This window comes from Bombina bombina, chromosome 11 (genome assembly GCF_027579735.1).
Source record: "Bombina bombina isolate aBomBom1 chromosome 11, aBomBom1.pri, whole genome shotgun sequence".
NCBI lineage: Eukaryota > Metazoa > Chordata > Amphibia > Anura > Bombinatoridae > Bombina > Bombina bombina.
Window position 1 is genome coordinate 82,253,848 of NC_069509.1, and position 24,278 is coordinate 82,278,125.

General features: G+C 38.6%; 1 protein-coding gene across 2 annotated transcripts in view; it reads left to right on the plus strand.

Annotated features, from left to right (window-relative positions):
• Positions 1-24,278, plus strand: part of GID4 (GID complex subunit 4 homolog) — a 47,404-nt gene that overhangs the window by 13,370 nt on the left and 9,756 nt on the right. For both annotated transcript variants that reach the window (XM_053694956.1, XM_053694957.1), the window contains exon 5: positions 810-940. In XM_053694956.1, coding sequence (XP_053550931.1) covers positions 810-940 — 131 coding nt within the window. The remainder of the gene's footprint in view (positions 1-809; positions 941-24,278) is intronic.

The window sequence follows — 24,278 nt, forward strand, 5'->3', positions numbered from 1 at the left end:
GTTTTTATTTTTATTGTCCCTTCAAGTAAAGCCTATGATAACTGTTATACATTTATTACCTGTAAAACATGTAAATGCTCTACATATAATTCTGTTGGTAAAGGTGTTAAACAAAAAAAATAAAAACGTAATTTTGATTTAAATAGAAGTGCATTAAAGGGACAGTATATAGTACAATAAAATTGTTTTTCCCTTAATGTGTTTCCAATTACACTTTTTTTTTTTTTTTTTTTTTTTTTTAACCAACTACAGAGTATAACATGTGTAAGAATTGCTTATTTGTGTATATGAATTAGCTGATTTTGTGTTTTCAAGCCACAACCTAATAAAATGGGTTGAGCTTGTAGGTATAATTAGATCTCATTACTTTATCACATGGTGTACATATACCTGCTTCTTTACCTTATATCTGTCCATAAACCAATCACCAATACTTGGAGAGAACAATGAAAAATTAACATTTTATTACCTTATCTCTTCTATAACCCACTGGGCGTGTAATTTCTTCTACTGGTTGTGTTTTACACAGCTTGGCCTTCAGGCCAAAAACTCTCAGGATTGGTGGGGATACCACAGGCTAAATAAATTATTTAAAATGCCAATATAAGGGTAATGGAAATACTTGTAAACAATTTAATACACTCCAGCAAGTAAAGTGGATCATTGGGAACAAATTAATGGGGAGAATTTTTTTGAGTAAACTGTCCTTTTAAGAGAACATTTTTAAAAGTGTCCTTATTTGTATGTTGCCAATTCGGCACGGACTTTACTTTCTTTATTCTTTCTGACATTTTAAATCCCATTTGCAGGAGCAATTCTTGGTCCCAGATCACACAATAAAAGATATTAGTGGAGCTTCCTTCGCTGGCTTCTATTACATCTGCTTCCAGAAGTCTGCGGCATCCATAGAAGGGTATTACTACCATCGGAGCTCAGAATGGTGAGGCACTCTGAAACAAGGAAACTGGTTTAAATAACTGGTCCAAAAGTCATCAGGACGGTGTATACTGAAACAAGTAACACAGCCACAAAAAAAAAAAACAATATAAAACAAGTGTAATGTTAAAAAGATATAGTAAAAGTCCAAAACATAAAACAAAAATCCTGATGTGATTCTCCCAAAGAAAAAGAAACCTCTTCAATTCATGAGAAGAAGCACTTCAAATAGCCAAAATTTGTACTCCACATTTGTTGGAGCGAATTCTGCTTTGTCTTTCAAATCGGAGCATTGGATTCAAGGCTCATAAGCTTCCTCTCCCATAATGCAAACTAATTCAGGCAACGTATGAGCCTTGAATCATACGATTTGCTTTGAAAAATATAGCAGAATTTCCCTTCAATGTGAGTGCATATTTGGCTTTTTGAAGTGCCTCTTCTCTTGAATCGAGGACATTATTGCACTATATTGTCTTTTTCTTTCGTATAATGATGATAGTCCATAGGGCTCCATAACGTGGAATATAATTCCCACCACTAGGAGGAGGCCAAGAACCCACACAAGCTTAAATTCCCTTACATCTCTCTTCCATTTTTGTTCTTGGCCTCTTAGGAGAAGGTTAAGAATAGAGGTGTTTACATTACTTGCTTATGGATTAATGTTTGGGAGCTCAGACCAATGTGGGACCCTTATGCCCTTGGACATTTCATTCACAAAGAAGACATAAAAGATTTCACAGCAGCTGAATGATACAGGGGCATAGGAATACCCTGTTATGTGCACAATATTTCGCTATGGGACTTCAGCCATAACTACCCTCAGGCGTTGCAGTGACTTGTCTCTACCCTTTCCCTGTGGGGGACAGGTATTTACTTAAGATATCCTCTGCGGTACATGTACCAGCACTGGATGGGCTCTCTACTGGAAACTGCTGCAGCTTGGTGAGTAAGCTAGTGGGGGGTGCTACCTCAGGTAAGTGACTTACCATAGCACACACACATCCCAGAGGCTATTTGTAGGTACTCTTGACACAGGTACAGCATAGCCAGGGGACTTGCTCTCCTTTTGACACCCTTTTTTTTTCTCCATTTCTCAGCACCTTTAGCCTCTCTGAGGCACTGGCATTTCATGGTTGGTAGCCCCGCCCCCTCGGTGTCATGCTCTTTCCTCTTCAATCCTGAGCAGCTACAGTGCAAGACAGCAGCTCAGGAGCACTTGGCCTCCATATTTTACAGCCTCTACCAGCAAATCCTCGGCCCAGTCATTGGAGGGGGGGTGAGTACCCAAGCAGGAGCTGCCAGGGGAAATCACTGGGGTGCAGTTTCTTCCTTTGGGGATTAGTGCATATCCACTATAGTTGCATTAGGTGTCAGAGCGGTTAAAGGGACGGTCAACACCAGTTGTTTGTTGTTTAAAAAGATAGATAATCCCTTATTACCCATTTCCCGGTTTTGTATAACCAACACAGTTATAATAATACACTTTTTACCTCTCTGCCTTGTATCTAAACCTCTGCAAACTGCCCCCTTATTTCAATTCTTTGACAGACTTGCATTTTAGCCAATCAGTGCTTACTCCTAGGTAACTTCACGTGCGTGAGCTCAATGTTATCTATATGACACACATGAACTAACGCCCTCTAGTGGTGAAAAACTGCCAAAATGCTTTCAGATAAGAGGTGGCCTTTAAGGTCTAAGAAATTAGCATATGAGCCTACCTAGGTTAACTTTCAACTAAGAATACCAAGAGAACAAAGCAAAATTGGTGATACAATTGGAAAGTTGTTTAAAATTACATGCCCTTTTTGAATCATGAATGTATGTTCAGGACTGTCCATTAAACTGGTTTAGTGTAGTGGGCTCTCTACCTATTTCTAGTATAAGTATATCTGTTTTGTTACTTCATACTCTGCTCTCTCAAGCATTATTGCACAGTATGGAGCAAACTGAATCTGTCCCCACTGATATCAGTTTACACCCTGTAAAGGAGTCCTCTACTGATAACCCTCTCTGTACATTATGTTTATTTGGCAAATCTGTTACCATGTGCCAGGTCAACCAACTCTGACAGTTGTGTACCTCAATTTTGCATACAAATCGGCCACAACCTTCTACTTCCTCTAAGTCATGTCCTATGCTTGTTACTATGCTTGTTAAAGTTATGTATAAATGGGTATGTGTCACTTTAAAACTGCATTTCTTAAATGTAATTAGTAAGAGTCCATGAGCTAGTGACGTATGGGATATACATTCCTACCAGGAGGGGCAAAGTTTCCCAAACCTCAAAATGCCTACAAATACACCCCTCACCACACCCACAAATCAGTTTTACAAACTTTGCCTCCTATGGAGGTGGTGAAGTAAGTTTGTGCTAGATTCTACGTTGATATGCGCTCCGCAGCAGGTTGGAGCCCGGTTTTCCTCTCGGCGTGCAGTGAATGTCAGAGGGATGTGAGGAGAGTATTGCCTATTTGAATGCAGTGATCTCCTTCTACGGGGTCTATTTCATAGGTTCTCTGTTATCGGTCGTAGAGATTCATCTCTTACCTCCCTTTTCAGATCGACGATATACTCTTATATATATATATATATATATATATATATACCATTACCTCTGCTGATTTTCGTTTCAGTACTGGTTTGGCTTTCTACAAACATGTAGATGAGTGTCCTGGGGTAAGTAAGTCTTATTTTCTGTGACACTCTAAGCTATGGTTGGGCACTTTTTTAATAAAGTTCTAAATATATGTATTCAAACATTTATTTGCCTTGACTCAGGATGTTCAACATTCCTTATTTTCAGACAGTCAGTTTCATATTTGGGATAATGCACTTGAATCAATTATTTTTCTTACCTTAAAAATTTGACTTTTTTCCCTGTGGGCTGTTAGGCTCGCGGGGGCTGAAAATGCTTCATTTTATTGCGTCATTTTTGGCGCAGATTTTTTTTGGCGCAAAAAAATCTTTCTGTTTCCGGCGTCATACGTGTCGCCGGAAGTTACATCATTTTTTGACGTTCTTTTGCGCCAAAAATGTCGGCGTTCCGGACGTGGCGTCATTTTGGCGCCAAAAGCATTTAGGCGCCAAATAATGTGGGCGTCTTATTTGGCACTAAAAAAAAATATGGGCGTCGCTTTTGTCTCCACATTATTTTAGTCTCATTTTTCTTTGCTTCTGGTTGCTAGAAGCTTGTTCCTTGGCATTTTTTCCCCATTCCTGAAACTGTCATTTAAGGAATTTGATCAATTTTGCTTTACATGTTGTTTTTTCTCTTACATATTGCAAGATGTCTCACGTTGCATCTGAGTCAGAAGATACTTCAGGAAAATCGTTGTCTGGTGCTGGAACTACCAAAGCTAAGTGTATCTGCTGTAAACTTTTGGTAGCTGTTCCTCCAGCTGTTGTTTGTATTAATTGTCATGACAAACTTGTTAATACAGATAATATTTCCTTTAGTAATGTACCATTACCTGTTGCAGTTCCATCAACATCTAATGTTCAGAATGTTCCTGATAACATAAGAGATTTTGTTTCTGAATCCATCAAGAAGGCTATGTCTGTTATTCCTCCTTCTAGTAAACATAAAAAATCTTTTAAAACTTCTCTTTATACAGATGAATTTTTAAATGAACATCATTCTGATTCTAATGACTCTTCTGGTTCAGAGGATTCTATCTCAGAGGTTGATGCTGATAAATCTTCATATTTATTTAAAATGGAATTTATTCGTTCTTTACTTAAAGAAGTACTAATTGCTTTAGAAATTGAGGATTCTGGTCCTCTTGATACTAAATCTAAACGTTTAGATAAGGTCTTTAAATCTCCTGTGGTTATTCCAGAAGTTTTTCCTGTTCCTGGTGCTATTTCTGAAGTAATTTCCAGAGAATGGAATAATTTGGGTAATTCATTTACTCCTTCTAAACGTTTTAAGCAATTATATCCTGTGCCGTCTGACAGATTAGAATTTTGGGACAAAATCCCTAAAGTTGATGGGACTATTTCTACCCTTGCTAAACGTACTACTATTCCTATGTCAGATGGTACTTCGTTTAAGGATCCTTTAGATAGGAAAATTGAATCCTTTCTAAGAAAAGCTTATCTGTGTTCAGGTAATCTTCTTAGACCTGCTATATCATTGGCTGATGTTGCTGCAGCTTCTACTTTTTGGTTGGAAACTTTAGCGCAACAAGTAACAGATCATGATTCTCATAATATTATTATTCTTCTTCAACATGCTAATAATTTTATCTGTGATGCCATTTTTGATATTATCAGAGTTGATGTCAGGTTTATGTCTCTAGCTATTTTAGCTAGAAGAGCTTTATGGCTTAAAACTTGGAATGCTGATATGTCTTCTAAATCGACTCTACTTTCCATTTCTTTCCAGGGTAACAAATTATTTGGTTCTCAGTTGGATTCTATTATCTCAACTGTTACTGATGGGAAAGGAACTTTTTTACCACAGGATAAAAAATCTAAGGGTAAAAACAGGGCTAATAATCGTTTTCGTTCCTTTCGTTTCAACAAAGAACAAAAACCTGATCCTTCATCCTCAGGAGCAGTTTCAGTTTGGAAACCATCTCCAGTCTGGAATAAATCCAAGCCTTCTAGAAAAGCAAAGCCAGCCTCTAAGTCCACATGAAGGTGCGGCCCTCATTCCAGCTCAGCTGGTAGGGGGCAGGTTACGTTTTTTCAAAGAAATTTGGATCAATTCTGTTCACAATCTTTGGATTCAGAACATTGTTTCAGAAGGGTACAGAATTGGTTTCAAGATAAGACCTCCTGCAAAGAGATTTTTTCTTTCCCGTGTCCCAGTAAATCCAGTAAAAGCTCAAGCATTTCTGAAATGTGTTTCAGATCTAGAGTTAGCTGGAGTAATTATGCCAGTGCCAGTTCTGTAACAGGGGCTGGGGTTTTATTTGAATCTCTTCATTGTACCAAAGAAGGAGAATTCCTTCAGACCAGTTCTGGATCTAAAAATACGAATCGACTTGTGGTGTTTCTTCAAGATCATGGTTGGAGGATCAATTCACTAAAAAGTTCATTGATTCCTCAGACAAGGGTAACCTTTCTGGGTTTCCAGATAGATTCAGTGTCCATGACTCTGTCTTTAACAGACAAGAGACGTCTAAAATTGATTTCAGCTTGTCGAAACCTTCAGTCACAATCATTCCCTTCGGTAGCCTTATGCATGGAAATTCTAGGTCTTATGACTGCTGCATCGGACGCGATCCCCTTTGCTCGTTTTCACATGCGACCTCTTCAGCTCTGTATGCTGAACCAATGGTGCAGGGATTACACAAAGATATCTCAATTAATATCTTTAAAACCGATTGTACGATACTCTCTGACGTGGTGGACAGATCACCATCGTTTAATTCAGGGGGCTTCTTTTGTTCTTCCGACCTGGACTGTAATTTCAACAGATGCAAGTCTTACAGGTTGGGGAGCTGTGTGGGGTTCTCTGACGGCACAAGGAGTTTGGGAATCTCAGGAGGTGAGATTACCGATCAATATTTTAGAACTCCGTGCAATTTTCAGAGCTCTTCAGTCTTGGCCTCTTCTGAAGAGAGAATCGTTCATTTGTTTTCAGACAGACAATGTCACAACTGTGGCATACATCAATCATCAAGGAGGGACTCACAGTCCTCTGGCTATGAAAGAAGTATCTCGAATTCTGGTTTGGGCGGAATCCAGCTCCTGTCTAATCTCTGCGGTTCATATCCCAGGTATAGACAATTGGGAAGCGGATTATCTCAGTCGCCAAACGTTGCATCCGGGCGAATGGTCTCTTCACCCAGAGGTATTTCTTCAGATTGTTCAAATGTGGGAGCTTCCAGAAATAGATCTGATGGCGTCTCATCTAAACAAGAAACTTCCCAGGTATCTGTCCAGATCCCGGGATCCTCAGGTGGAAGCAGTGGATGCATTATCACTTCCTTGGAAGTATCATCCTGCCTATATCTTTCCGCCTCTAGTTCTTCTTCCAAGAGTAATCTCCAAGATTCTGAAGGAATGCTCGTTTGTTCTGCTGGTAGCTCCGGCATGGCCTCACAGGTTTTGGTATGCGGATCTTGTCCGGATGGCCTCTTGCCATCCGTGGACTCTTCCGCTAAGACCAGACCTTCTGTCGCAAGGTCCTTTTTTTCCATCAGGATCTCAAATCCTTAAATTCAAAGGTATGGAGATTGAACGCTTGTTTCTTGGTCAAAGAGGTTTCTCTGACTCTGTGATTAATACTATGTTACAGGCTCGTAAATCTGTATCTAGAGAAATATATTATAGAGTCTGGAAGACTTATATTTCTTGGTGTCTTTCTCATCATTTTTCTTGGCATTCTTTTAGAATTCCGAGAATTTTACAATTTCTTCAGGATGGTTTAGATAAAGGTTTATCCGCAAGTTCTTTGAAAGGACAAATCTCTGCTCTTTCTGTTCTTTTTCACAGAAAGATTGCTAATCTTCCTGATATTCATTGTTTTGTACAAGCTTTGGTTCGTATAAAACCTGTCATTAAGTCAATTTCTCCTCCTTGGAGTTTGAATTTGGATCTGGGGGCTCTTCAAGCTCCTCCTTTTGAACCCATGCATTCATTGGACATTAAATTACTTTCTTGGAAAGTTTTGTTCCTTTTGGCAATCTCTTCTGCCAGAAGAGTCTCTGAATTATCTGCTCTTTCTTGTAAGTCTCCTTTTCTGATTTTTCATCAGGATAAGGCGGTGTTGCGAACTTCTTTTGAATTTTTACGTAAGGTTGTGAATTCCAACAACATTAGTAGAGAAATTGTGTTTCCCTCATTATGTCCTAATCCTAAGAATTCTAAGGAGAAATCGTTGCATTCTTTGGATGTTGTTAGAGCTTTGAAATATTATGTTGAAGCTACTAAGTCTTTCCGAAAGACTTCTAGTCTATTTGTTATCTTTTCCGGTTCTAGAAAAGGCCAGAAAGCTTCTGCCATTTCTTTGGCATCTTGGTTGAAATCTTTAATTCATCATGCCTATGTCGAGTCGGGTAAAACTCTGCCTCAAAGGATTACAGCTCATTCTACTAGGTCAGTTTCTACTTCCTGGGCGTTTAGGAATGAAGCTTCGATTGATCAGATTTGCAAAGCAGCAACTTGGTCCTCTTTGCATACTTTTACTAAATTCTACCATTTTGATGTATTTTCTTCTTCTGAAGCAGTTTTTGGTAGAAAAGTACTTCAGGCAGCGGTTTCAGTTTGAATCTTCTGTTTGTTTTTCATTAAACTTTATTTTGGGTGTGGATTATTTTCAGCAGGAATTGGCTGTCTTTATTTTTATCCCTCCCTCTCTAGTGACTCTTGGAAAGATCCACATCTTGGGTAGTCATTATCCCATACGTCACTAGCTCATGGACTCTTGCTAATTACATGAAAGAAAACATAATTTATGTAAGAACTTACCTGATAAATTCATTTCTTTCATATTAGCAAGAGTCCATGAGGCCCGCCCTTTTTTGTGGTGGTTATGATTTTTTTGTATAAAGCACAATTATTCCTATTCCTTATTTTATATGCTTTCGCACTTTTTTCTTATTACCCCACTTCTTGGCTATTCGTTAAACTGATTTGTGGGTGTGGTGAGGGGTGTATTTGTAGGCATTTTGAGGTTTGGGAAACTTTGCCCCTCCTGGTAGGAATGTATATCCCATACGTCACTAGCTCATGGACTCTTGCTAATATGAAAGAAATGAATTTATCAGGTAAGTTCTTACATAAATTATGTTTTTTAAAACTGCATTTCACTTTGTCCGCTGGGATTGAAGTTCAAATTCCCATTTTGATAAATATATAGGTAGTTTGGCTGGGAAAGATCCTGAGTAATTTTATGTGATAGCCAGGTGTGATTTATATATTTTGATATTGGTACAGATGTTTTCAAATGGGGTAAGGGGTCCCAGAATTTTTTAGTTTGTGTGGGCTTGTGGTTATTGCATGGTGGATTTGGAAGTATGCAAACCATTTATTGTACAGGGGGTCCTATAGTGTCATTCATTGTGGTTCGGTCTTTAATGATTTGCGTCAGTTAGTAGAAAAATGGGTAGTTTCTGGTGTTGTTGTGGTGTGTGTGTGTTTTTTTTTTTTTGTGTGAAAAGGGGGCAATGATTTAAAGAAAAGTTGATTATTTAACAATGGAGTCAAAGGCAAGACTGGTGTTGACAGTGAGTTAATTGTTCTATCCCAAACGTCTAAAGTAGCTTTTAATGAGTTAATTGTTCGATATGTTCTCTGGTCTAGCTGATTTAGGTAACCAGCATATATCTCTCATGCTGTGTAATTTAGATACATTTGCTTCCATATGGACCCATAATTTTGAGGAGCTATTGTAATTCCAAGCTATAATCCGAGCCAAGTGTAATGCTCTATAGTAGTTTTTAAAGTTAGGAATCTTAAGTCCGCCGTCTTCTTTACTAAGATATAAGGTTTGTCTGGCTACTCTGGGTTTTTTATAAGACCATATGACATTTTGTCTTATATAGTTTATATCATTCTGTGTCAAGTTTATGGGCATTAGGTCGGACTTTCCCATATTAATAGAAAAATTTGAGACCCATTTGTAGTCTTCTAATGTATGGATCAGTGCTGGCAAGGAGGATGTTGGGTTTTGCCAAATAAAGACTCTGTCATCGGCAAAAAGGAGACATTTTTGAGTGATATGTCCATATGTGACGCCTATGATATATGGGTGTTTTCTAATCTGTATCGATAGTATTTCAACTGTTAGTGCAAAATTTTTTTTTATTTTTTTTTTGTGTCAGAAATTTGTTCAGATTGTCTCTTGCGGTCAAGATCAAGTCTGCTAGTTTTTGGGGTGGTTGTGGATCTTGTTTGTGCGTCTGTTCAATGTGGGAAAGTTCACTGGTTAAATCTGCGTTGGGCGGATTGTTTGCGTAAATTGGCTGTATGTTGAATCAGTAACCCACGTATAAAACCTTTTTTATATGCCTCCCAGTTATTTGTGAGAGAGGTATCTGCTGGGTTATTAATTTTGAAGAATTCTTCTGTACTTTTTATTTTATCCAGTATATTCTGATCTGTAAAAATTGTTTAAGTCTCCAATTAGATTTTGTGCGGGGTTTAGTCGACCAGATAAATGTTATGACCATTCTGTGGTCGGACCATGAGGTGTGTGATATTTTGGAATGTTTAACATTTGTCAAAAACGTCTGGTCGCATAATCTATAATCTAGTCTGGAATATGTCTGTTGGGGTGAGGGGGGAAAAAAGGTGAAATCTTTTTTTGCAGTATGAACAGTTCTCTTGTGTCATGTATGGTTAGTGCCTGTAAAAGTGTGCAGTTGTTTTTTAAGTTGAGAAGTACAGATGTACGATTTGCCTGTGGAGGTGTCAAGTGTAGGGTCCATAGTGAAATTAAAATCTCCTAGGATGAGTGAACCTTTGGAGATGTCTAAGAGTACATTTTGTTACTGAGTGAAAAAATGAGGGGGGTCGGCTTATTTGGGGCATAAATATTGGCTATAGTTATGGGGTTGCCATAATAGAGGCCTACTAGGTTCAGAATTCTGCCGCCTTCATCTTATTTCTGCAGTAATTGAAAAGGGGTGTTTCGTTTAAAGGAGATGCAAACACCAATTTTTTATTTTTTTTTTTATTTTTTTTTTATTTTTGTGGTTCTAAGCTTTAGTGTCGGTCATAGTACCTAGTAGCTAATTTTGGTTCATTAGATTTTCTAAAATGGGTTTCTTGTAGAAGAATAACGTCAATACCTCTATGATGAAAATCTTGGTAAGCTATTAATCTATCTGCTGAGAGGAACCCTTTGACATTTTGGGTAGCTATATTTATCGGTCTATCGTATAAGTTGTGGTTTATTATGCTAGTACTGTAACAAAAGGCAGGTGTGTAATCGGTGATATTGATATCTGGTTTAAGGTATCTGTTTGGGTGGGCGTTGGGAAAGGTATATGGTTTGGCTAGTTAGATCAAAAGAATTAGGGAGGGGGAAATAATTATAAAGCAATTGAAATAGTTATAAAGCACTTGATAAGATTGCAGAAGGTTCACCTCCACTCCTTACTTATAGATGTGTTAGGGGCTAGTGGTCAACCTGACCCAAGTGTATTTCATGCTGTATATGATCACAGCTACAATATAGAAAGTTGTAAACAATTACAATTTGTGTTAGAAGAAATATCAAATATAACATTACTAAACGGAAGGTAAAAAGGTTACAAATTCTATAGCATTTATGTAGGTTAGGCTAAACAGAAAATGCTCTTTAAACCTAGAGAGGAAGGGAAGAATAAACAAATATATATATGCAGGTGTTCCAAGATTATTAGTCCCTCTGCTCATATATTTCCTATTAGGTAATTCTTGGTTGTAATTTAGTCTAATCTTATCTTATGCATAAGAAATAAAATGTTAAATCTGCAATTACAAAATTGTTACTGGTATAGGAACAAAGGTTGTAACATAAAACATATTTCTAACATTTAGGTTAAATTCCAGGGCATGTCATAACTGTGTTGTAGGAAAATGTGGGGGAGGGGGGAGGCCTACTGTGCAGGAATGACTTTTTATTTTTTAGTCCAGGTAGCTAAGCTTAACAAACCAGGGAGGGAGAGACCCTCGGTATGTATTCAAACCTCATGTTGGGTCCTTAACTTGATCTGCCGAATAACGTTGTCTCTGCTTGTAATGTTTAGAGGAGAGTTCAGCTACCCTTCAACTTTGTGGCTTAGGAGCATCTCGCATGGCAGTAGATTTAAGATCTTGTGTAGGGAGTTTGTTTTCTGGAGCTTGGAGGTTTACTGTCTTGCAGAATTGGGAAATGTCCTGCACAGAGTTGTATTCAAATGTTTTCCCATTTTTATTTATTTTTTTGTTACTATGACTGCAGTTGGGAATCCCCAACAGTAGGGAATTTTCATTGAGCGAAGGTGGGAGGTTAGGGTTGAAAAATCTCTTCTCTGTTGGAGCGTACTTGTAGATAAATCCTGGAATAGCTGCATGCGAGAGCCTCGGAATGAAAAGGATTGTTGCTTTCTGGCGTATGTGTAGATCAGTTCCCTGTGTTGATAATGCTGGAATCTCACAATAATATCCCTTGGAGGTTGGCTATCGGCCGGTTTAGGGCGTAATGAGCGGTGTGCTCTATCCAGTATGATTTCAGGAATGTCAGAATCATTGGTTTAAGTCAAAGAACATGTCTAGAAGATAAGTTTGGATGTCAGAGGCCTGGACTGATTCAGGTATACCTCCTGAATCTGAGGTTACTTTGTCTTGACCGGCTCTCAAGGTCGTCAATTTCATCCTCTAGATCAGCAGTTTTCAACCTTTTTTTTTTTTTTTTTTTTTTTTTTTTTTTTTTTTTTTTTTTTCCCTCTCCCGTACTCCTTGATTAGGCTTCATTTGAGTACCCCCCCACCCATCCCTCAAAATAAAGGAAGCGCTTTTTTTTTTTTTTTTGTTATTATAGGGGAGGTAAGTTATACCTGAATGGCATACAACTGTACGCGTATCAACAGGATTAAAGCTCAGATCTCATTCTCAGGAAGAGCCCTGCTGTGTGGCTGGTTGCTCCTAAACACGGTCCTGCCTTGGGGGATCAAAGTGTATTGATCAAAAAAATAAATATTTAAATTTGTGAGATCAGATCAATATTAACCACCCAGCCACTATTGACGTTTTTAGTTGGAAGTGAAGCAATCGGAATCAAGCAAGCACGAGCAGCAGTACTTTACTTACCGGCACTGACTAACTTATTTGGGGATGCAGACCCGCCTCGCCTGTGTGACTCACAACCTCCACGGTTCTACCACACATGTTCACGCAGCTATGCTGCTTTAGTGCTGCTTCTAACTTTGCACTCACAGTCAAATACGTGATATTGAAATCTGTACAGTGTATAAAATCTATACAAGGTGTATCCTATACACTAACATCAATCCGGACAATCTCCTCTGGGGAGAGGGTGACACAAGCTCCTTGTAAGACCAAAAGGATACGTGTTATGGATGTGTCTCAATAAAGAAATCAGAAAATGTAACAAAAGTCAAATGTCTAAAATGAAGTCCCAATCCAGATATGTGAGTTGAAAAATAAAGAAAAAATCCAATTGTGAAAAAAAACAAATGCATATGATGGTGTCCAAAGTGATGAAAATATAAACAAATTTGAAAATGGTAAAAAAATTCTATAAAAAAATCTCAAAGTGGGTGTACACCTTTAAAAAGAAAAAAAAGAATAAAAAATATAAAAAAAATATTGTAATGTGAAAAATATAAAATGTGTGTATATCCAAACACAAATTATAGAAGTGAAAGTCTTTTATGTGGTTGCCCTTAAATGATGATTATCCTGATTGTGATTATAATCAAGTTTCCTTAAATAGTGCTGATCTTCAAATGTGTAGTGAGAGGTCTTCTAAATAATGTGTGACGATCTCCTATACGAGATAAGGTACATAGTGCAATAACGCTATTAATATCTTTAGCAATAAGTATTAGGCTTACCGATGTAGGATGAACCTGAGTCGTTATATCAGCAATTTTCTACGCGTTTTGATCCTAAACAGGACCTTTCTCAAGACTGATGTCTTATAGGAGATCGTCACACATTGTTTAGAAGACCTCTCACTACACATTTGAGGATCAACACTATTTAAGGAAACTTGAGGATAATCACAATCAGGATAATCATTTAAGGGCAACCACATAACTTCTATAATTTGTGTTTGGATATACACACACACATTTTACATTTTTTTTTTCACATCACAATATTATATATATATATAATTTTTTTTTATTTTTTTTAAAGGTGTACACCCACTTTGAGATTATTATTTTTTTTACCAATTTTCCGATTTGTTTATATTTTCATCACTTTGGACACCATCATCACATGCATTTGTTTTTTTCACAATTGGATTTTTTCTTTTTTTTTTTTTAACTCGCATATCTGGAATGGGACTTCATTTTGGACATTTGACTTTGATATTGACTTTTGTTACATTTTGTGATTTCTTTATTGAGACACATCCATAACACGTATCCTTTTGGTCTTACAAGGAGCTTGTGTCACCCTCTCCCCAGAGGAGATTGTCCGGATTGATGTTAGTGTATAGGATACACCTTGTATCAATTTTATACACTTTACATGTTTCAATATCACGTATAGGATCTTATTGTATCGCATACTTGTATTTTTATTTTCTATTTTTCTCTGTGTTTCAACTGCTATACCATGATATAGGAGGTCATATTTATCTCAATTTTAAATAAATATTTATTTATACTTGTTTAACCCTATATATTCATTTATACTTTTTTAACCCTACAGATCCCACCTTTTAGCTTATTAGCTCCCTTATCAGGAGCTAACATTAGCGCTCTTCCATTTGCTTCATTCTTGACCGGAGTCATCCACACCCGGTCCACATATTTCAGGTGCAGGGGCTCCCCTTTGCCTATATGCCAGGACTTCACTTGTCACTTTCTGGCTGAGCGCTTCTTCCACAGTTCCACAATGGTTATTTGTTGAGTGCTCCCCCCGACCCTCCCCCTGCATCTTCTGCCATTACCAACAATATTTTTGCGTACCTCCAGGGGTACACGTACCACAGGTTGGGAACTGCTGCTCTAGATAATTTTATATACTGATGTTGATGTGCTTTGGAAAAGAGCTCTGCAATGTCCTTGGACATAATTCCTTCATGCTCTTCCAGTGACTCAACCCTATTCCTCAGATCAGTAATATCCTTTTTTAGATCAGCACATTCCTCCTTTATGCATGTTTTGTCTTGTTCTATAAGTGTCTCCATCGCTTTATATGTGATAGGTTGTTCAATTATATGGTCAGGAGATGCTGATGATGAGCTTTGAGAAATTGTCTCCTGTTCGTCTAATATGTCTTCTTCAATTGTGCAGGATTTGTTTATGATCTGTTTTGGTTCTGTTCTTATCTGGGTTTTTAAAGAATGTGTTAACGGAGCTTTGCCCATTTTGCTTTCTGATTTGGCTTTTTTTTCTGTGACATTTTGAGGGCTGTGAATAATGTTTTGACGACAATTATGCAGCTTAAGAATAGTTATACTGAGAGACAATGGTGATGAGCTCTTCAGCTTTAATTATGTATAAAAAGTGTCTTAGCTGGTGCTGGTTAGCAGGTAATAAATTGTGGAGATTTGGATTACAAGTGTAAGAGATAAAATTACCTTGCTTTGGCGGTTGGGTTTCTCAGTAATGTTGTCTATGATCTCTGGTATGATCTGTGCTCTAGTTCCTCTGTCACACTGGTATGCAAGATGAGTATTGACACGTTCAGGACTGAGGCCTAGTTGCGCAGTCCGTACCCCTATTAGGTAACTGGGCTGTTATAAGTTGCCATCGTCGTAGGTCCTGTAATCGTTTGTCTCCAGTGCAGATTTAAAGGCAATCCGTGTCAAATTACTTGGCACCGGTCTCAACCGAAAGAACCAGCTCCGATCTATTTTCCACAGTGGTGCTTGAGAAGGGAGTTACCCAGGTTGCCGTTCAGGCCCCAAGCCTGATGATATATTTATATGCGGTCCGGATTGAGGAAGGACTCTTTGTAGCACTGTTCCAGGTTGTTGGGTAATCGCTGATGGGTTTTGTGGGGCTTATAGCTGCATCTGAATGGTTTTAATAGAATACTTGGTCAGATTGTTTATGGAGCCTCAGTGTGTTGCGACCATTACGGTCGGCTGCTGTTTGTGTGTGTCCGTAGGAGGGTTGAGGGGGGGGGAGTAATTGTGTAGCTTTTAGTTGTGACCCTGAGGGATTAACGACCAGCGCCATCCATGCTCAGAATATACTGTGCATCGGTGCTGGTGGTTAAGGCCAGGTTTGTTTGTCTCGCACATTCTCTACTGCGCATGACTGCATCGGACAAACATACTTGGCCTTTTATAATATAGGATTGGTTAGTATATGCATGTATTTATTACATACTGATACTTATTAAATGTACAGATTTTTACATATTGTATTATTTTATGCACAAGTTTATGTATTTCAGAATTTATCAGGAAAAAATAGTCAGGATGTCCAGATTTATTCCTTTTGTCCTTCAAGAGATCGAGAGTTTTCCTTCTCTTAGAAGCAGAGTCCTCCTAATTGACCAGCAGAACTGGATCCTCTTTGGTAAACGTTCCATGATGGCTTATGGGTTGACTAGAAAGCTGAAGGTTGAATGTTCAAATCCAGCTAGGGCTTCTTGCTTTAGCTAGACATCCTGTGATGGTGGTTGCCTTTTATCTAATTTGTCCAGGACCTGAAGGAAATGGCAGTATTTTGTCCCTGCACCTGTCTCAGAGCTGGGCCAAGGTTTTTACTCCTAGGAAGGAAGGGACTTTCAGACCATCTTAGACTTGAAAGCCCTAAACAAAATCCTATGGGTACCTACCATCAAGGTGAAAACCATTAGCACATTTTTACCCTTAAAGGGACAGTCAAGACCAAAAAAACCTTTCATGATTCAGATAGGGCATGTCATTTTAAACCACTCCAAATTACTTTTAACACCAATTTTGATCTCTTGGTATTCTTAGTTGAAAGCTAAACCTAGGAGGTTCATATGCTAATTTCTTAGACCTTGAAGGCTGCCTCTAATCTAAAAGCGATTTGCGATTTGACAGTATTTCACTACTAGGGGACATTGGTTCATGTATTTCTCATAGATAACATTGAGCTCATACCGAGGAGTGAGCACTAATTGGCTAAAATGCAAGTCTGTCAAATGAACTGAAATAAGGGGGCAGTCTGCAGAGGCTTAGATACAAGGTAAAACGTGTATTATTATTATTATTATTATTACTACTGTGTTTGGTTATGCAAAACTGGGGAATGGGTAATAAAGGGATTATCTATCTCTTTTTAAACAACAAAAATTCTGGTGTTGAGTTGACTGTCCCTTTAATCCAACAGGGTCAATTCATGCCTATTATAGACCTTAAAGATGCATACCTGCACATCTCTATCCACAAGGATCACCATCAGTTTCTAAGGTTTGTATTCCTAGACAGACTCTTCAGTTGTCGTCCTTCCATTAAATCTGAAAACAGCTCCTACAGCTTATAAAGGTGCTAGGAGCATTGTTGTTGGGGCTCAGGGGATCTAAATTGCCTCTTATCTTGGTTATATTCTCTTAGTGCAGGCTCCTTCCCTGCTCTAGCTATTGCTCATTTCCAAAGGTTTACTATTTCCTCCAAGACTATGGTTGTTGAATCAATGTTCCAAAGAACTCCCATCTGCAGTTTCAATGGTGTTCTTTCTAGGAGTCATCATAAATTCTGTCCTAATGAGTCTATTCCTGACAGTCACACAGAATAAAGCTTCAGAAGGCATGTCTGTCCCTGCTACGTGCTTAATTTCCATCAGTAACTCTATGCATGGAGGTAGGGAGTCTCTTATGTTTGCAGCTTCGGAGGCTGTTCCAATTGCAGATAATTCTTTGACCACTGAGCTTAGACAGTTAAAGGGGTCGCAAGTGGGCAAAGGGAACAGCAGATTGCTCTTTAGGCAATCTCTCTCTTGCGGGATAAAAGGTCATCCTATGACCCTTAGGGGTCTTTTTTTTTTTTTTTTTTTTTTCACCCATTTTTGGCTTTTGTGACAACGGATGACAGTCTTTCAGGCTGGGGTGTGGTCTGGAATTCGCACCTGTGCCAGTCTGCTTCTGGGAGATTGGGAAAATAACTTTATGGAAGATGCTGGTGTTGTGCTCTTTAACAGATATATCAATGACATCATGCTTGTATGTAGTGGGCAAGAATTTGAACTTTTCAATAATATGAATAGAAATGATAGGGGTCTAAAGTTCAGACCCAGTAATTGGTGATGTAATAGCCCGCCTCCCTAGGATATTTAGAAGAGCTATGGATTTAAAATCAATTTTAGCTCCCAGTGAACTAAGGATGAATGAAAGTAAATTTGTTGATTTAAAGATTTGTGGTTAAAAATTGCAAGCTTTCTATCCACATCATCTTTGTAGAGCGTGTAGTAAAAATGACTAGGGGCAAGGAGTGTGTGTTACTCATCCCAGTGACACGAGAGGAGGCTGGTCTGTTCGGTTTCTTTTTGCCGGGTGGTGACGTCACACCCCGGCACGGACCATCAACAGCTGACTCACTCAGAGGGAACTCCATTAGCAGATTGGGATATTACAAGCCTGTTTTTATCTGTTTGTGAGAAGATGAGTGTGACATATTAAACCATTTGTGTATTACATATTACACTATTGTGGGGCCTCTTTGCACTTTCAGATTGGAGGACAAGTGTTGTGGCTAGACTGTCGGACAAGCAGCCATGTTGAAACAAAAGCGGCATTAAGAAGCCTTTCATCTGCTACACATACGCTGAAAACCACATTGGAGTAATTATCTGTTTATTACAGCATATTGGTGCGCACACACACACAAAAAAAGACTGTTACATATTGGATATTGGAGCTAAGCGCTCTCTAGTCTGGGAATTGTTTTTTTTAGTAAAAAAAAGACTTTACTTGTGCCGAATACTGGTGAGGAGTCTGTCATAAGGGATATAGTGAGATGTACACACAAAGGTATAATTTATGCATTACAATGTACATGTAACTTATTATATTTGGTTGAAACAACCCAATGTCTTTGTGATTGAATCCGGGAACATTGAAAAGGGGGATTTGGATACCCATCTTTATATACATTTTACAGAAAACACAGTAATAAGATCTCTGAATTAAAGTATTTGGGGCTATGTGCAGTAACTCGAAACTGGAGATGGGGATGACTTTGAAAAGTGACTTATAATTAAAGGGATATGAAACCCATTTTAAAAAAAAAAAAATTCTCTCATGATTCAGATAGGAGTAAATTAGAAAGTTGCTTAAAATTGCATGCTCTATCAATTTTTTTTCTTTCTCTTGATATCTTTATTTGAAAAAGCAGGATTGTAAGCTTAGGAGCCAGACCATTTCTTTTTTTTTTTCTTCAGCACCTGGGTAGCGCTTGCTGATTGGTGGCTAAATGTACTGAACCAAAAATGGACAGTCTTCTGAGCTTACATTCCTGCTCTTTCAAATAAAGATACCAAGAGAACGAAGAAAAATTGATACTAGGAGTAAATTAGAAAGTTTATTAAAATTGCATGCTCGGTCTGAATCATGAAATAATTTTTTTTGGTTTCATATCCCTTTTTAAGGAAGCAGAAAATATTTATAGGATGGATACCCTATTCCCAAAGGGTAATGTATAAGACTGGTTTTGGCATATTTTATGATCAAGAATCCTATTTAGTAACTTTTATTATCATTTGTATGAAAGTTGTTGCAAATGTGTGGGAGATGTCCTTAATATAAACACACATTTTATGGTAAATAATACAAATTATTGTAACCTACTAATTGTTGGTCTAAGCTTTTAGTGCCCTCCATTTGTTTTGAGCTGTCCCCTCTAGAGGCGAGGTTACCAATCAACATTCTGGAACTCTGAGCAATTCTTTGGGCTTTTCAGTCCCAGGTCAGCAGAATACGGTCTCCTCCATGGCTTCTTCCCCTGCGACAAGATCTGTTGTCTCAAGGGCCTTTTTTTCCATCATGAGCTCAATTCTCTAAGCTTAACGACACGGAGGATGAACGCCTAGTTTTTTTATTTTTTAAAACTCTTATTCAAGCCAGAAGACCTAAGGGTCTTAATAGAGATTAGTTTGTCAATTTTCTTATAATGAAATTTCTGTATAATTAATTTTTTTGTAATGACTCTTATTGTTGTTTGAATAATATTTAGAAAAGGGTTTGATATGTGGTATGTGAATTGACCCCCCCCCCCCCGGGGTTGTTTTCTCCTTTAGAGTTAGTTTTATTTTATGTATAGTATAGTTAGAAGGTATATAACCCCTTGATATTCAAATTAAAATACAGGTGTATAGGTGCCTATGACATCAGAAGTGGGTAGGATCTCTTATGCTATGTAAGTACAAGATGTTGTCATGATTGGCTTTGAGCCTGAGGAAGGGGCGGGAGCCCCGACACATTGCTCTGTACTGTTGCCTGATGTTTCAATAAAGGATCACTAGCAATTGTGATGTGCCTGCAATTTCTTTGCTTTTCAAGCCAGAAGACTTGTTACACAAATAATTTATCGCAAAATTTGGAGGGCATATTTTGAATGGTGCTCAGTCATTCTTTGTATTCCTTTTAGAATTCCTAGAATTCTTTTTTTTTTTTTTTTTAAGATGACTGTGACAAGGGTTTGTCTGCTAGCTCCCTAAAAGGTCGAATTTCTGGGTTTTATTTATCTGTTCTTTCATTTAAAGTTAGTTAAACTTCCTGATGTTCAGACACTTGTAAGAATAAGGCCAGTTGTGAGACCTATTTCTCCACTCTGGAATTTGAATCTAATTCATTATGTTTGCAAGGTTTAAACTGATGCATTCCATTGATATCAACTTTAATCTTGGAAAGGGCTTTAAAAATATTTTTCAGTTATCTTTGTCCTGTGATTCTCCATTTTTAGCTTTTCACAAAAATAAAGCTGTACTTCGTATCAAAGATCATTTTCTTCTTTTGAAAATATCAATCATCAGATTGTTCTTCCTCTTTTATGTCCAGATCCTACTAATTCTAAGGAACGACTTTTTTACATAATCTTGATTTAGTTAGAGCATTGAAGTTCTTCAGGCTACTAAGGAATTTAGACAATCTGCCAGCTTGTTTGTTCATTACTTTGAGGCAAGAGGCCAAAACTACATTAGTAGCCTTCTGCACTTTGAGTCCCAAACAGGTAACCACAAGGCCACCTTTGTGGCAAGAAATTCGCCCCTAAACATAGCATAGCCCATTCTACAAGATCAGTTGCAAGTTCCTGGGCTTTCAAAATGATGCATCTTTGAAGCAGACTTGCAAAGCTGCAACATGGTCTGCCCTGCATACCTTTTTCAATCTTTCCGCTTTGGTGTTTTTGCTTCTTCGCAAACAACTTTTGGCTGAAAAGTCCTTCATGCTGCAATGTTTGATAGATTAGAACTGCCTGAAAATTTCCTTTTTAACATGGACTATCTGCTTAGGTGGTATTCCCATATGTTATGGACTATTATCATTGTACGAAAGAAAACAATTTATGCTTCCCTGATAACTTATTTTCTTTTGGAATGATGATAGTCCATAGGCCCTGTCAGTGTCAATTTTTTGTAGTGACAGTTCTAATTTGAACCTCCTATATACCCTGCTTTTTATCTTTCCTACCTATAATTCCTATTTTCTGCTTGGCTATGCATTAAACTGAGGCGAGATTGGAGGGAATTTAAGCTCTTGTGTGGATTCTTGGGCTCCTCCTAGTGGCCGGAATTATATCCCACATGTTATGTAGCCCTTTGGGCTATCATTCCAAAAGAAAATAATTTCAGGTAAGCATGAATTATGTTTAAGTTACATTTCAAAGTATTTTTTAGATTTTGGACTTTTGCTATCCTTTTTAACATCACACTTGTTTTATAGTACTGTCGCAGAAAAGTCATTATTTGCGATCATATTACATAAGGGCCATGCATACATTTTTTTTAAAATGGGTAAGATATGTTAATCAGGGCTCAACAAACTCAGGATCCATTCTTCCACAGCTGCTGCTATATAGTGTTTCCGACTTGTGCATGAACCTGCCTACCTGCTTGTTTTAACAAAAGGATAACAAATTTGATTTGAGAAGTCCTTAAGAGGGCATGAAAGTCAGAATTAAACTTCTATAATTCAGATAGAGCATGCCATTTTAAGAGACTTTATAATATTTCTCTTATCAAATGTACTTTCTCTTGAAAATGCTTCAGAGCAGCAATGAGAGCTCGTGCCTATGTACATATGCCTCTTGTAATCACCAGATATGTTCAGTTGGATCTCATACACTGCTGCTCTGTAACAGAGTTTAACCTCTTAAGGACATATGACGGAATTTTTCCGTCATAAAACAATTGAGCAAACTGAAAGCTGTGTCCTTAAAGGGTTAACTATGAGTTCAATCTATTTATTTACCCTGCCCACAAATCTGTCCCTAATCTGCTTCAGCAAAGATAAGATGTTAACAAATCATTTTTGAGGGCTGTCTGTTATTCAGATTGCTTTAAAGTTGTTTGCATTCTAGACTTCTTATTCATTTTAATTTGGCATTTACAGATGCAACTTCCAAGCTAATATAACAAAATGTATGCTTACCTGATACTTTTTTTTTTTTGTTTCCTGACAGAGTCCACGGTTCCATTCAATTACTAGTGGAAATTCAACTCCTGGCCACCAGGAGGAGGCAAAGACACCCCAGCAAAGCTTAAATATCCCTCCCACTTCCCATACTCCCCAGTCGTTCAGCCGAGTGAATAAGGAAAGAGGAACACCAGGGTTATAGAGGTGCCTGAAGTGTAAGAAAAACAAAAAGCCTCCTTTAAAAATTGTACAAGGGTGGGTCATGGACTCTCCATGCCAGAAAAGAAAATAATTTATCAGGTGAGCATAAATTTTTGTTTTATTTCCAATGGCATGGAGACTCCACAATTCCATTCAATAACTTGTGGGAAACCAATACCCAAGCCAGAGAGGACACAGAATATGGGGGGGCGCTAAAGGCAGTCCGACCTAAACTGAGGAAACCACCGCTTAAAGCACCTTTCTCCCAAGGAAGCCTCAGCTGAGGCAAAAACATCAAATTGTTCCATTATTATTATTGGTTATTTGTAGAGCGCCAACAGATTCCGCAGCACTGTAAACAGAGGGTAGTACAACAAAACAATTAAAGGGATAAAATGGGTAGAGGGCCCTGCCAAGAGTTGCACTGTTGTAATCAGCTCTTAAGAAGGTGATCTACAAACAGCTGGACTTAAGGGGGTACAGGGGATAGCAATGGAGGAGTGCAACTGGTATAAAGTAAGGTTAGCATAGGTTGTATGCATCCCTGAACAGTAGAGTCTTTAGGGAGTGCTTGAAGCTTTCAAAACTAGGGGAGAGTCTTGTGGGGCGAGTCGGAGAGTTCCACAAGATGGGAGCCAGTCTGGAGAAGTCCTGTAAACGGGGGTGCGATGAGGTAACCAGACAGGAGGAGAGTAGGAGGTCATGAGCAGAGCGAAGGGGACGGGAGGGAGAGTAGCTGGAGACGAGGTCTGAGATATAGGGGGGAGCAGTGCAGTTGAGGGCTTTGTATGTCAGAGTGAGAATTTTGTGTTTGATCCTAGAGGCAAGAGGAAGCCAGTGAAGGGATTGGCAGAGAGGAGCAGCAGATGAAGAGCGACGTGTAAGGAAGATGAGTCTGGCAGAGGCATTCATTATGGATTGTAAAGGAGCTAGGCGGCAGGTGTGGAGACCAGAGAGGACAGAGTTGCAGTAATCAAGGCGGGAAAGAATGAGAGAGTGGATTAAAATCTTAGTTGTGTCTTGTGTAAGGAAGTGTCTAATTTTGGAGATGTTTTTAAGGTGGAAGCGGCAGGCTTTAGCCAAGGACTGAATGTGAGGAGTCAAGGAAAGAGCTGAGTCAAATATGACATTGGGCATGCGGGGTAGGGGTAATGATGGAGTTGTCGACAGTTATAGAGATATTGGGGGTGGAGATTTTGGAAGAAGGGGGAAAATGAGGAGCTCAGTTTTGGAGATATTTAGCTTGAAGGTAGTGAGAGGACATCCAGGAAGAGATGTGAGAATGACAGTTAGTGACACGGGTTAGCAAGGAAGGAGATAGGTCTGGTGCAGAGAAGTAGATTTGGGTGTCATCGGCATACAAATGATAGTGGAAACCGTGGCGCTTAATTAGGGAACCAAGTGATGACATATAGATTGAGAAGAGAAGGGGACCGAAGACAGAGCCTTGTGGTACTCTGACAGAAAGTGGTGACGGGGCAGAGGAGGCCCCAGAGAAGGCTACACTAAAGGTACGGTTTGACAGGTAGGAAGAGAGACACAAAAGGGCTGTGTCACAGATGCCGAAGGATTGGAGGGTTTGAAGCAAAAGAGGGTGGTCGACAGTGTCAAAGGCTGCGGACAGATCAAGGAGGATAAGCAGAGAGAAGTGGCCTCTTGATTTTGCTGTAAGTAGGTCATTGGTGACCTTAACAATAGCTGTCTCTGTGGAGTGATAGGGATGAAATCCAGATTGCAGCGGGTCAAGAAGGGAGTTTAACGTAAGGAAATGGGATAGGCGTGCATATATTAGTTTTTCGAGAAGCTTTGAGGCAAGAGTGAGGAGGGAAATAGGGCGGTATTTGGATGGGGAGGTAGGATCAAGGAAAGGTTTTTTTTGAGGATACGTGTGACCAGTGCATGTTTCATCGATGAGGGAAATGTACCAGTGCTGAGGGAGAGGTTGAAAATGTGTGTTCGTATAGGGGTAA